Below are 14,284 nucleotides of genomic sequence, written 5' to 3' on the forward strand. Positions count from 1 at the left end.
TTACTGTTTTAATACAACAGACTCTACTGATTCAGCATGTAACAAGCTGTACTTTGCTCTATGTGCGCTATGTCCCTCAACTGAAAATAGGGCACTGGGAGTGAATATAGACCCTTCTGCCACAGTCCTTCTTCCTCCCATTTTTCTCCCTCCCCTCCTCTCTGTCCTTCTCTATGACCCATTATGTTCCTATTTCCCTCCTCCCCTGCCCTCTCCTCACTTCTCTGAATTGAGGGAACTCGAGCCACCTGGCATTGCTGCTGGCCTGAGCCGATGTCACGGAAGTCATGGCTTTTTAAGCAAAACTGGGCATTTTGTTTTTTATCTGGTTGATTGATAAATCTCCTAAAGCAGAATCTTTGGTTAAAGAAATTGTCCAACATCAGCTATCATCTCATTTACAATAACGCACATCAGGAGCTTGTATGAACTCCTACATTGACAAATTTCATGGGAGGCCTCCTTTTTCTCAAGTTAGTATCAAAATGTGCAGGACCCCAATGTGAATTTTCTAGCAGTTTAAGAAAGCATGATAATAACTGATTCAATACTGATATACAATAGCAGAATATGGCTTCTGTATTCAACTTTGTGCATAAAAAAGTGACTCATTAGCAAAAGAGCTTGTTTCAGCATAACATTATTTTGCATGAAGATGTTACTTTTTATTGCTTCAGAGCAGATTAAAAGCAGACCATGGTAGGGTACAAATGGCAGTGCAAGATATTTGCACATAAATGTATAAATTGTCCTCTTAGAACAAATACAGAACTTGCTAGTGCCACCTATTGTTGGAAAGGTAAAACTGACTATAACTCTTGCTACAGCACATGTTGAAATTGTTAAAATCAGTTCTTTGAATTGCAAATTATTGTTCTTAATTTTCATAGTACTAAAAATGGCATAAATGGAAAAACTACTGGCCAAATTGCCCCCTCATGAAGGAAAACCTGCAGTAGGAGGAAACCCCATTGTGGCTGCCCTTGAGGAATTTCTCCTGACTTGTTTTATTGGGGAGGGAAGGATCCCCTGAGAGGAAGAGGCCCTGGGTCCAGCCCTTTGGGGATAAAAATCACTAGAAAGTTTAAAGATTTTATCAGTTACAAATAAGGAACAAAGGAAAGTAGCCTGCAGATTCAAACACAATTTTGAGCTCCAATGTAGATGGAGTCCTAACGTATCAGGAATAAGAAGCTAATGTAGCAAGAATGGGTCTAGTTAAGAGCTGTGCCCTAGATATGCATAACAGAGGTGCCACTTTGTAAACGAAGAAATGTATGTCTAAAGTAAGATCAACATTAAATATGAAGAGGGGACTCTGAACTGCCTGTGGACAGACGAAGTGAAACTCTTCTACGGATGGTCAGAAATGTTTTGATGAAATGTTTTGATCAGTGGAAAATGCGGATTCATTGAAGCCAAACTTTGTGTGGAAATGTATCGGTTTCAGTGTGAGAGAGAGAAAGCCCCGCTCCAGAAGAGGCAATAGTCCAGAGGCTGGGGCAGTCACCTCTGACATGGGTTCAAGACCCTACTCTGAACTGGGTAGTGGATAGACTTGAACCTGTGTCTCCCACATCTCTAGGGAGTGCCCTAAATATCAGTCCATTGGCTGTTCTTGAGCAGGCCTTTTGTTTTGTTCTGTTTTTAGTTTTGAAAGGTCTGTTTTATTCCCCCTATTTCAAAACATTTCACAAAATAGAATTCCTGTTTTCGGGCCAGCCCTACTTTCTGCCCAGTTGAGAATGGGACTTGAACAAGAGCAAGTTGGAAGACAAGTTCCATAATGAGCAAGCACAAATCTGTCCAGGGTTTGTATGCATCAAAACACAGTTTTTCATGATCACACCCTGTTTCTCAAATACTGCGTTGTTATGATATAACATTTTCTACAACCTCGGATGTGCATGTGTAGCATTTTGTAACATGGTGTAATGTCCTGCATATGGCAGACAAACAGAGTCTGTGAAAGTCATTCATATGAAAAGGTGTGCAAATATAATAGGATATAAATGTGGCATACGGAATAAGAGTTACTGGTGGAAAGTTAACCATATAAAATGCTTCTTGATTGTAATATTAGTAGGAAAACAGAGAATCCTTAGGAAATGAAAAATGCAAATCCCCTCTAGTTATTCTGGTTACATGAGCTTTCATTATGGGTCCAACTCTGCTACCCTTATTCATTATCAGCAGTACCTCACTATCCTAGTAATGTAACAATTTTTACTGAGATTACCTGTATGGTCAAATGCTGCTCATTTTGAGGAAGAATGACATATTCAGAATCTATAGTGCTACTGGAAACACTGAAGTGAGCTGTGAAAATTGCATGAAAAAAATCACACCTGGTAGAAAATATACGCCTCCTTCATTATCCTTTTGTTCATAATATTTTAAAATCTGGCCTGAGCTGATGTTTACCCAGGCATCTTATGTCAAAACTGTCATATGTATGGGTCTTTCCATGCAATCTAGGATGCATCATTGTGATTTGCTAATACCCTGTAAGTTAATAACTGACATTATTTTTCATTAATCTTTGTCTGTCCTTTGTGCTTCATGTATGTGTGTTTTTAAATGTGTTTAGTTTTCCTTCAAAAACCAAATAAAGGCAAAATGATAAAAGAAAGGAAGAAGGCAAAGCAGTGAGTTACCCATGGGATAGCTGAGCAAAACTAAAAATACAATAGTGTTTATAAAACACAACAAGGAGAAGTGTTTATGGAGAAGTGTCTCTTTCCTCAACAGGGCTAGACTAGATAAACAAAGACGGCTTTTCAGCCCCAACTGATGAGTAAGAGCATGAAAGCTTTGAACACATAACGTAATGCAATGTCACTGGAGTTGTGTCCAATATACGTGCCACTGTTTGTTGATTCCTGAAAATTATGACAAAACAAGAATAATCAAAAATTGTGTTTCTTTGAATGATGAATCTTGAGACTGAAGATATGTGAGAATCTTGAGACTGAAGATCCATCATGATGAGTTATTTTGCTAATAATTGTAAATGTTGACATTAATTTATTCCTTCCCTTTTTCTGAAACTTCCTGTGCCAGTTTCTCACAGTTTATCTCACAGAAGATGTATTAGTCTGCAGTGGTTAGAATGAAAAAAGATACAGAGAGATTTAGTTTGATTAGATAGCTGTCACTTTTCATTTAAAAAAAGATTAGTTCTGACAAAGGCCAATGGATGTGGATGCTTTATTCTGCTTTCACTTACAATGCATTATAATGGTTTAATCAGTAGCGTTAATCCTAATTTAGGACTCGATCCTGCAATGAGGACATGCAAATATCTACACATTTGTGTAACTTGAAGCACTCTTCCTGAATCAATGAGCCCATTCAACTACTTAAGATTTAGCACCTGCTTGAGTACTTTACTGGAGCAGGAACTGAGTGCATTGGGACTCCACGCAAGCACACCTGTCTGCTCTAAATGCAGGATTGGGATATTACACTGCAGTGAGATCAGAATCAAGCCCTGCTGAATGGGTAAATTTTGATTGTCCCTGTCCCAAAGAACTAAAGACTTTGGGGAGTATAATATAGTTGCAGCTGTTTTATTGAGGTCAGTCGGGTTACTTCCGAGTTTAAGGTTAAGCTTGTACTTAGGTGATCTTCTAGATGGAGGTTGCTGTGTTTGTTTTCATTACTATGGCTACCATAATGTTTTTCTGAATTTTCTGAAAAAGTGGGACCACTTGGGTGGGACATAATCTAATAGAGGAAGGAAAGGAATTTGGAATCACCAAAACGCTTTCATTTGACATCCTCTTTCTTATTAATATTATATAATTGTGAAAATGGGGGAGAGAGTTCTGTTATTGTGTCACCCCTTGATGATGAAACTATTGTTATGTATCGGTTTTCTTGCTAATCAGAGGAAGTTATACGCGATGAGTCAGTTTCTAGCTAAAATGTCCACAGTTGCTATATAAACAGGGCTATCTGAGAGACATGTATGTAACAGCTATAGAGTAAGCAGTGTTAGTGTTACAAGGCACAGAAGTGACAATAAGAATGAAGACCCTTCTGTTTCTGCTGTTATTATATGTAGCATCCTCCTCTGCATTTCCTTTGGCTCCAGAAACAGAAGATGAAGACAAAAACATCCAGCTTGTGAAGGTAAATATTTGCTATAAATTTCAGACACTCTAAATTAAATGGCAGGAAGGAACCTTTTATCCGTTTTACAAAATTTTAGCTTATAACTGTCAAACTGCAGTTGTATTTCTTATTTTTTAGAAACAGTCCTGATGTTCAATAGGTACCAAGTTGCAGAAGTTTTAAGGGAAATATTTCCCCTTGGCACTAGCTTAGTTTTGTCTGAATTATTATTATGACTGTCAGAAGGATATAACAAAGTGATAAAATACTACAGAAATGTTATCTAGCAACTGGATTGTGTTGTTCTATAAAAAGGCAGGCCCCAGTTTAGCAAGGTACTTAACTCTGTGCCTAATTTTAAGCTCATAAATAGTCTCATTGTCTTCAATGGATGTACTTAAAATTAGGCACATATTTAAGTATCTTGCTGAATCAGAGCCTCAATGGAGCAGCAGAACAAAAAATAACTAAGTTATATAACCCTTGTTAAGATGTTATAACACTTTTTATGTTTTTAAATTGGGTAACTAATGTTAGGCTCCTAAATCCATATTTGGTTGATAAATAGCTGGCTTCAAAAGTGCTGAGCATCCAGCATCCTCCATTGGTTTCATTGGAAATCATAACTGAGTAGTGCTGAGGGACAGATCCTATTAGCCTTTACTGATTTGAGCAGCCCCAGAGAAGTCAACTGGATTACTCGTGAGAGAAAGGGCTGTGGGAAGAGGTTGTAATATACAAATTTAGAGTAAATAACTGAAGAGTACATTTTAGATTTTTAAAGATACATGTTGCAAAAGCTTTCATTGTAAAACAGGAAATCAGTAGGTCAGTAAGAAAACTATACTGTATTATATCTTACTGTTTAAATAAATCCCTGCAGAAAGTGACCTGTCTTGACTCCTCGAAAACATAGACGCCAGGCACATGGGTGTAATTTTGTAAATGTTTAAACTGTTCTGCAGGACTTAATGAATACAAATGACCCAAAGCGCTGTTCTTGTTTTTGTCAGACTTATCTACAACATTTCTACAAGCTTGAAACAGACAAGCAGTCTCACTTTAAGAGTAAAAACATTAAGCCTCTAAGTGAAAAACTCAAGGAAATGCAGGCATTTTTTGGGCTGAAAGTGACTGGGAAACCAGATCTTGATACTTTGGAGGTGATGAAGAAGCCCAGGTGTGGTGTACCTGATATTGGTCAGTATGTCCTCACTGATGGAAATCCAAAATGGGAAAGAAAGAATCTGACATACAGGTAACCTTTGTCTAAAGAATTTATTGAGCAAAAGAGTTAAGGCCAAAATTTTCATACGATTTGCTGAAAGTTTCAAAGTTAGGCACTGAATTCCATATTTAGGCACTTAGATAAGTGTTCTATTTTTAAAGAGAAGATCAAATCACCGTTAAAGTCTGTGTGAGTTGTAAATGCTCAGACTTTGAAAATCAAGTCAGTTAATATGCTGCCAAAATATACCGTAGCTTTAAGGTGTCTAACTTTAGGCAGCAAATTTCAAATATTTTGGCCTAAAACAATATATTCTACATGAACTACAAGTGTAGATACCAAAATGTGTATATTACTTTATAGAGAATAGGAGTACTTGTGGCACCTTAGAGACTACCACATTTATTTGAGAATGAGCTTTAGCCCACGAAAGCTTATGCTCAAATAAATTTGTTAGTCTCTAAGGCGCCATATGTACTCCTATTCTTTTTGCGGATACAGACTAACACGGCTGCTAATCTGAAACCTGTCATTACTTTATGGGTTATTTTAAAGGATTGTGAGCTACACACCAGATATGAATCCAGCAGATGTGGACAAAGCAATCCAAAAGGCATTTAAAGTTTGGAGCGATGTGTCACCCCTAACATTCAAAAGGATCTACGATGGCAATGCAGATATAATGATGTCTTTTGAAACTGGAGGTAAGAACGTTATACTATACAAACATTAGCCTTCATCAGTAATGGAAGTGCTTGGCAATAAGAATTAAGTTAATTATCCTTTCTTTTTTTTTAGATCATCGTGACAATTCTCCCTTTGATGGACCTAATGGATACCTGGCTCATGCCTTTCAGCCTGGCAATGGTATTGGTGGAGATGTCCACTTTGATGAGGAGGAATATTGGACAAAAGGCTCAAATGGTAGGAGCTTCATTACTACGCCTGTTTATACAGGATCAGATTGTGCAATCTTTATTCATGTGAAGCTGTAACTTAGGCCCGGACCCACAAAAGACTGGGCTATAGGATATTCTGATGTGACTCCCTTTCAATGTCCCCTGTTGAAGCTGATCCACTGGGTATAAATAATTAAATATTAATAGGGTGGTTCAGAGGTGGGAAGCCCATGTTCAAATCCCTTCTCATCAGGCAGAGGAGGGAATTGAATCCGCATCTTTCACCTCCTGAGTGAGTGTCCTAATCAGAGGGCTAAACTTCTCTGGGAAGATTCTGCCTCCTCCTCGTTCGCTGGCCATTCTGTGTGGCATTAGGCATGTTCTGAGCACATCTACTGGATTAGCCCCCACAGGTGTCTGGGCACCTGCCTGAGGCAGCCCTGTGCCTGCCCAGAGGTATAAACATAGGATGTCTAGGGGACATTTACAGTGAAAATTTCAGTGCTGGGGGAACGTACGTGCCTAGAGAGTTAAGTGCAGCTGAACAGGGATTTTGAGGATCTTAGTGACACCTAAATTTTGGATTTAGATGCCTAAAGTGAGAATTAGGCACCTAAGTCCTTACATGGACCTGACCCTTACTCTATGAGCTGTTCCTTTGATTCAGGGTGTGAATGAGGGTAGCAGAATCTGGCTCTCTGACTGGTTTTTCCTCTATTGCTTCTTCAGCAAACTTATCTGAGGGAAACGGCTCTGTAGGATGATACGTTTTGGTGAGGTTCAGATTGAGTTGTTTCAGTCTGGCACGTTTTATGATGGATTACACTAAAGAAATTGTGGTGCTTAGAAAAGTTAGTTTTCTCTGGCAGCAAGGAACATCAGTCCATGCTGAAAATATCACAGACTCTTCAAGACAGGGACGGTGCCATTCTATGCCCAGGCCTAGCACAGTGGGGTTTGATACTGACGGGGGTCTTTGGGCACCACTACAAAGACGGGGGTCTTTGGGCACTCTCATATACTTTCATGTAAATAAGGGAGAATTTTATTAAAGTCAGTGACCCTCCATTTATTTCAATGGCATTTTTCCTGATTTACACCAGTCTAAGAAGGAAAATTGGGGCATTTTTGAAGGGTTGGGGGGTTACAGAAAGGGCAAGGGAAGCACTAACTGGGGCCTGATTGGTTTATATGTCCATATAAAAAAATCTTCTCCTTCTACATTTATTTATATTATAATGTTTGCGGATTACTGAAAGAATCTCGAGTGCCTCTACTGTGCTTTGAGCCGGCATGTATAGGCATTTCCTACTTAGACAGCTGTACTACAGATTCAAACACAGTTCACCTATTTTAAATGTACATTTTTTTTAATTCCTCAGGATACAACTTGTTCTTTGTTGCTGCCCATGAACTTGGCCATTCACTGGGTCTGTCTCATTCTACTGATCCTGGTGCCTGATGCACCCCACCTATTCCTACACTGAGCCTAACGAATTTCGCCTTCCTCAGGATGACATTAATGGCATTCAAAAGGTCTATGGTAGGAAAAGTAAACGTTTAGTCATATGCTGGTTTAATTTCACTTTTATGAAGAATGCTGCTTAATCAATAATGAATGTATATTTTAAGAAATATTCTACTAATTCTAGAAACATTCTAGTGTTGCTGCACACAGCAATTCTAGTTTTGCTGAGCTCCTGTTAACTAGAGGTGGGCAATTGCCCTGAAGGTGGTTTCACTGAAGTTCAGCTCCTCTGCATGCCCATTCTTGCACACTTCAGTAGTTTTGTAGGAACTAAGTCTCACCTGTGCTGAGTTTAGGAGCTCTACAGACCTGAAGTTACTTGACAGAACCCTGATTAATGACCACATCCCCCCACTTTTTCATGAGAAGATTTTGTGTGTCCACCAAGTCCTTCAAAATGTTGGTTTTCAGCTGTATTTCTCCATATTATATAATGCCAATTTTTCTTTAATCTTCATGTAGGGCAGTCAGATAACCCCGTTCAACCAACCGGACCCACAACGCCAGTAACTTGCGACCCCAAATTGACTTTTGATGCTGTCGCTAGCATGCGTGGAGAACTGATGTTCTTTAAGGGCAGGTAACATCAAAGAACTTCTGAGTTACTTCTTTGAACTGCAGTACTTACAAGGAAACAATATTTCAGATCATTTAATTCCCATGAGGCATGAGGGGAAACAGTCACTTAGAAATGTAGCGCTGACAATAAAAATCACATACAAAAGGTGGCCCAAATTCTCTGATGATGGGAGCCTAGATTTACCTAACATTTCTCTCAGGCATGACAAAATGCTTTAGCTATTTCCAAAGTGGCTGCATCAAATGGTGAGATGGCTAAAGGGCACCAATCATTGTACTGTAGTTGCAAAGGAATTCTAATTGTTTTCAAAGGGAACTATGACCCAGATTCTGCTATACACAGCTCTGATCAGAGGAGAGGAACTTAAATGTCAGAGGTCTATTGGCTAAGGCTGGTGAAGATGAGTCAGGACTCCCCCTTAGACTCTATTCCAACTACTCTGCCACTCTAATCAGTGGAATGATAGGTTTGTTATCAGTCTAGATTCAATTGAAAAGAGGGCAGCTGCAAACTCATGTTTTGCAATGGTATGTTTATGTGACACACTGGGCCACTACTTTGTCATGACCCCACCACGTTATAGGTCATTGGCAGGGATAGAACAGGTGACCTCCGGCACCAAAACTACTAAAGGATTAGTTCTAGTAGATAGCAATCATAGCAGACTCTTTTCCGCACTGTGGCTCAAACACTAAGGGGAGACAGAATCAGACACACTTCACCTTTGTATTACGTTTATGGTAGGTGCAGGAACAGTTTATAATATGCAAATTTTATTTAAACCAGGTATTTCTGGCGCAAGCATCCTCAGATGACAGAGGTCGAATTCATTTTAATTTCTTTATTCTGGCCAAATCTGCCATCTGGAATTCAAGCTGCTTATGAAAATGTTGAAAGGGATCAAGTTTTTCTTTTTAAAGGTAACGGAATCTGACATTTGTTAGTTCTTCTGATACATGAATTTACTGGGAATACTTTGCTCCACAGACTGTGCAATTCTCCTTAGATGACACTGCACAAAACGACTCAAATGTTCAAATTACAAAAGCCCCCAAAATGTGTGAATAATGAAATTAAAGGTTGTTCATCTATTTAATGTAAATGTTCCGAAATTAACCACTAGAGGTGGTCAAAAAATAAAAACCTATTTATGTAAAAAATGTCAAAACTGTTTTTCTTTGGAAGTGTTCAAAAGAGACCACTTTTGGTAAGCAAACATTTTAAGAAACATTTCAATAATATTTGTATTACAAATTTTGACAAGAATATTAAAAGGGATACAAAATTTTCCACAATCCCCATTCCTGACCCAAAATGTTGATCATGCTGACACTTGTTTGTGAAAAGCTTTGTTTTAGTAAAAAGGCCGTTTGTTGATGAGAATAGCTGTCTGTTTTAAATAGTTCAACCAGCTCTCGTAACAATACCCTTAAGTGGGGAGAGGGAGAGAGAGAAAAGATACATAAGATGACCTGATCATTTAGATAAGACATATGCACTTATTAATAGTTAAGTTTCTGTATATACATCTATTTAGACATGTATATGCCTCCATCACCAAAGTATCTGAACACATCCCAAGTATTGTTAATCTTCTGCATCCCAATAAACTGCTCTTGGAGGATTCTTTAACAATTTGTAGAATTCAGGGAGTCTTCTCCCAAAATGTATAACGTGTATAAATGTATGGGAAGGGTTCTTCTTGGACTCATTGCTCCAAGGTCTAATTCCTGACCATGAAAGACATCTCCCCTAGGATTTATGCTATGTTTAAAATACAAAGATCAGTGCCATTCCTTAATTTACTGAAAGTAAAGGGGAGAATGAAATCTCAGAATCACTACTCAGCTATACATGTCTCTTGAAAATTAAGTTGCTTTGTTATCATCATTGTAATGAAAGTACTAAGCCAGAAGCCATAATCAGATGTTGTTTAGTAAGAGCAGAAGTTGCTGGTGAAACATTTAATTCTATTTTTTCTTTGCAGAGAACAAATATTGGGTCCTCAGTGGGTATGACTTAGTGTATAACCACCCAAAAAGCATCTATGACTTGGGCTTCCCAAAAACTGTTAAGAGAATTAATGCAGCTTTCAATGATGAGAATTCAGGGAAAACATACTTCTTTGTAGGTGACAAGTACTGGAGGTAAGATTTAATGTTCAACAGACTTAAGGTATATTCTCTCTTTAGGCTTGGAGGATTAATATGGAAACATAAAATAAAATGTAATAGGGATTAAACCAATTGGATTCCACAAAACTGAATAGGGTTCGATGGAAGTTAGTTTTAAAATCTAGGGAGTCTGATAGAAAATGCTAATCTTTCTATAAGTTTTTTCCAACCATCCTGTAGAAATCTGTGGCAGGGATTAATTATATTCTAGAGGATGAGACACAAAACCTGTAGAAACACTATTATCTAGTAAATTCTTTAAGAATTACCCAAAGGATGCAATATTCTGAAATTGTACTCCTGTGTCTCTCAAACTTCAAGCTAAACGAACTATTAATATACTGGATTTTTGTTCCTTCACTGTGAACAGTCAAGTGGGTTTATGCTGTGTGATTATGCAGTAGTTTGTGGTTACGGTTTGTTTATATTTCATAGTAGCTCAGTAAGCTTTTGCAATAAATACTCCATTGAACTATAATACCTGCATCACATCGCAATGGCTCTTCGGCTTCTCCTCTGAAAACAGTTTAGAATTCAATTGAATCACAATTGGAATCACACTATCAGGGGCATGGGGGAGCCACTCCAAAATTTGCCTTTGCACTCCGGCAGCCACCCCGTAGCTGCTGCTCTCCAGCCATCCAGCTCTGAAGGCACAGCGGAGAGAGTGGCAGTTGCTGGCTGGGTGCCCAGCTGTGGCAGCAGCGGCAAAGTAAGCCCTGGAGGGGTACTGGGAGCAGTCCCCAGCTTGTGTCCCTGCCTGCTGGGGCACGCTGCACAGGGCAGGTGCAGGATCCAGGGCTACTCACAGTAGCCTGGATTGAACCGCTCTGGCCCAGGCTTCTGTTCCTGGCCCCCCACGGTTGCTGGTCCCCGAGGGCTCTGCTGGCCCCCGAGCTGGGTCCCCCTGCCTGGGCTGCTTTTATCAGCTGCGAGCAGCCAGCACCCTGTACTGCCCAGCTCTGGCTTCCAGCCTCTGACCTGGCTCCGGGGAAGTGCCACGGGGCGGGCAGGGCCAAAACTCCTATACATATGCACACATGCACTCCTGAGGTGAAAGCTCAATGGAAGTTTTGTACACAAACCTGAAAACAGAATAGCAAGGATTTTAAGGGTTCAGTTAGTTTAGCTCATTCTTAGTGGATTTTCTACCATGAATAGTCTCATTTATGTGTCAGGGTTTGTTTTCAACTTTTTAAATGTCATTTATTTACCATACATTGTAAATATATTTCTTCTATGCAGATACGATGAAAACAGGCAGTCCATGGATCAGGGTTATCCAAAGAAGATAATCAATGAGTTCCGAGGAATTAGCAAAAATATTGACGCTGCTTTTCAGTATGGTAGTAAGTAAAACAAATCTTTAAAAACAGTTTACTATGCTAGAATACTTGTGCTTCTCTAGGTTGAAGAAATCGTTTAAAAGACAATCATTATTCATATTTTCACTACTGTACTAAGATCAGAAATTAACACAAATGAATATATAGGTACTGCCAATTTTATATTTTGCTTTATAGAAATATTTGTTGGAAAACATTTCACCTACGAACTATAACCATTCAATTTATTTTTATTTCTAGGAAACATCTATTTCTTCATAGGAACAAGACAGTTCCAGTTTGATCCTAACGTCAAGAGAGTTGTCAGTGTCATGAAAAGCAATAGCTGGTTTAATTGCTGATTAATTCCATTGATTTCTTTCTTGTGTGTTACAATTGTTTTATATGCAGTATTGTTAATCTACTAATAGATCTTAAAAATCAAAACAATTGTACTGTTCTCTGGCCTGAGCCTCTGGGACTTCTGTCTGAATAACTTCAGAATGTTCGAGTACTGTCATTATGTAATCTATTGTATTATTATGGTCTGGACTTCCGATTACCCATAAAGTATTTTATATTTGTACTACCACTTCCTGTGTCTTGTGATCATTGCCACTGCTCAAGAGCTACACTCTGCTCCCAAGCACAGGCTGAGCAAATGGGCTGTGCCCAAGGAAATTACATGGCGTCTTAGGGGATAAAAATCTTCCCTCAACTCAAAAGCAGAGAATGGAGCAGCCACACTGCTCTAGGCTGCATTACCATCCATGGCCACTGGAAAATTTCTGTGGAGCCAATAGATCCCCTCTCTCATCAATCCACTAGTCATAGTCAAATCTCTCCCCTTCCCAGCCCCAAATTTCTCTCTATGGCCAACTGCTGAGCTCTGCTTCTCTGATGCTTCATGTCATGCTTTTTGTCATACAGCGGAGCTGCATTACTCCTTCTACATTCAGGAACATTTACGGCCAGGGCCAACTCTACAGTTTTCGCCGCCCCAAGCAGCGCACCGAATTGCCGCAGCGGGCGGCGGGGGCAGTCCGTGTGCCCTTAGGGCGGAAGGTGCATTTCCGCGGCGGCGGCAAATCGGCGGCAGCTTCTATGTTTAGCTGCCGCCCCTTGCAGATTGCCGCGCCAAGCACCAGCTTAGAATGCTGGTGCCTGGAGCCAGCCCTGTTTACGGCCCAGAATTAACTCCTAAGAGAATCCACATTTTAAAAATAGAAAACAAAATGGCAACATTACTGGAGAGCCTGATGCTTTATAGCCACCTACATATTACACATTCATTTTCCCGTTAAGGTGAAACAGAGACGTTCAGAGCCATGAAAGGGAGAACAAGTAGCTTAAACTCTATACAGCTGGAGAGCAGAACAGTGATGGGATCTAAGCACTGGACACACATAAAGCAATAGGAGAAGAAGATCCCACAGAAAAGCCATGAAAATAGCTATTTAAGGCAAATCTAGTTGCCCAGAGCCTATTTCTACAATACTTGTCTGCAGATGATGTTTCTATGATATAGTTGCCCTCAAAACTGCATATGTAATTTCTAAAATGGGAGAGTAATGAATAGCAGATGATGAATAAATTGTAAATATTCTTGTTTAGATGCATACTTTTCTTTGCATGGGGTATGAGTATTCATACAAAGAATAGCCACTCCTCCTGGATAGGAGTGAAACCTTTCACACGAATGCTAGCAAATAGTGAAAATGAACAGCCATTCAGCATTTGAGGGAACACTTGCTGTATTTGCAGTATTCTACCAGTTCTACTAATAAACATAAGACATGTAGGAATTACTCTACCAAATCAAAGTAGTGATTCATGTAGTCTGGTACCCAGTCTCATTTATGGAATAAGTTGCACTTAAGATGAATTTCTTCCTAATCTCAGGCATCTAGGGACTGCCATGTGTCCTGAAGCATGAGGGTTATGTTTTATTAACTACATTGTAAAATATGGATGTTCCTCTTCCTGTGAGAACATTACTGTTAAGTGAGTAAAACACACATTGGTTAAGTAATTTTATTTACTCAGCTATCTATTGTATGTTTCTTAAGGATTTATTTAATTTCATTTAGCTGAGGATTCCCCTGTGCTAGAGCAGCGGTTCTCAACAGGCGGTCTGCGGCCCACTGGGGGGTGTGCAAACCCTTTCAGAGGGGCTGTGGGGCCCCACGGCTAAAACCCAGAGCCCGAACCCCAGCACCTCCCATGGGGCTGAAGCCAGGAGCCTCGGGGTTGGAGCCACGGGGTTGAAGCTCTGATCCCTGACACCCCCCTGTGGGGTTGAATCCCTGATCTCTGGTGCCCCCCATGGGACTGAAGTTGGGAGCAGCTGGGCTGAATTTCTGAGCCCCAATGCTCCCCATGGGGCAGAGTTGGGGGGCACAGGAGTGTTGCCCCCCCCAAGCAACAGTGC

The 14,284-nt window shown here is 39.8% G+C and overlaps 1 protein-coding gene across 1 annotated transcript; it reads left to right on the forward strand.

Annotated features, from left to right (window-relative positions):
* Positions 1 to 4,026: 4,026 nt before the first annotated feature.
* On the forward strand, positions 4,027 to 12,443 carry LOC123345322 (matrix metalloproteinase-18-like). Its single transcript, XM_044982114.1, is given in 11 exon segments — positions 4,027 to 4,137; positions 5,133 to 5,377; positions 5,903 to 6,051; positions 6,146 to 6,271; positions 7,629 to 7,700; positions 7,703 to 7,789; positions 8,237 to 8,354; positions 9,141 to 9,274; positions 10,342 to 10,501; positions 11,774 to 11,877; positions 12,115 to 12,443. Coding segments are annotated over 11 exon segments (1,401 nt in total). The 5' UTR covers positions 4,027 to 4,032; the 3' UTR covers positions 12,216 to 12,443.
* The last annotated feature ends 1,841 nt before the right edge of the window (positions 12,444 to 14,284 follow it).

Source organism: Mauremys mutica, chromosome 1 (genome assembly GCF_020497125.1).
Source record: "Mauremys mutica isolate MM-2020 ecotype Southern chromosome 1, ASM2049712v1, whole genome shotgun sequence".
Lineage (NCBI taxonomy): Eukaryota > Metazoa > Chordata > Testudines > Geoemydidae > Mauremys > Mauremys mutica.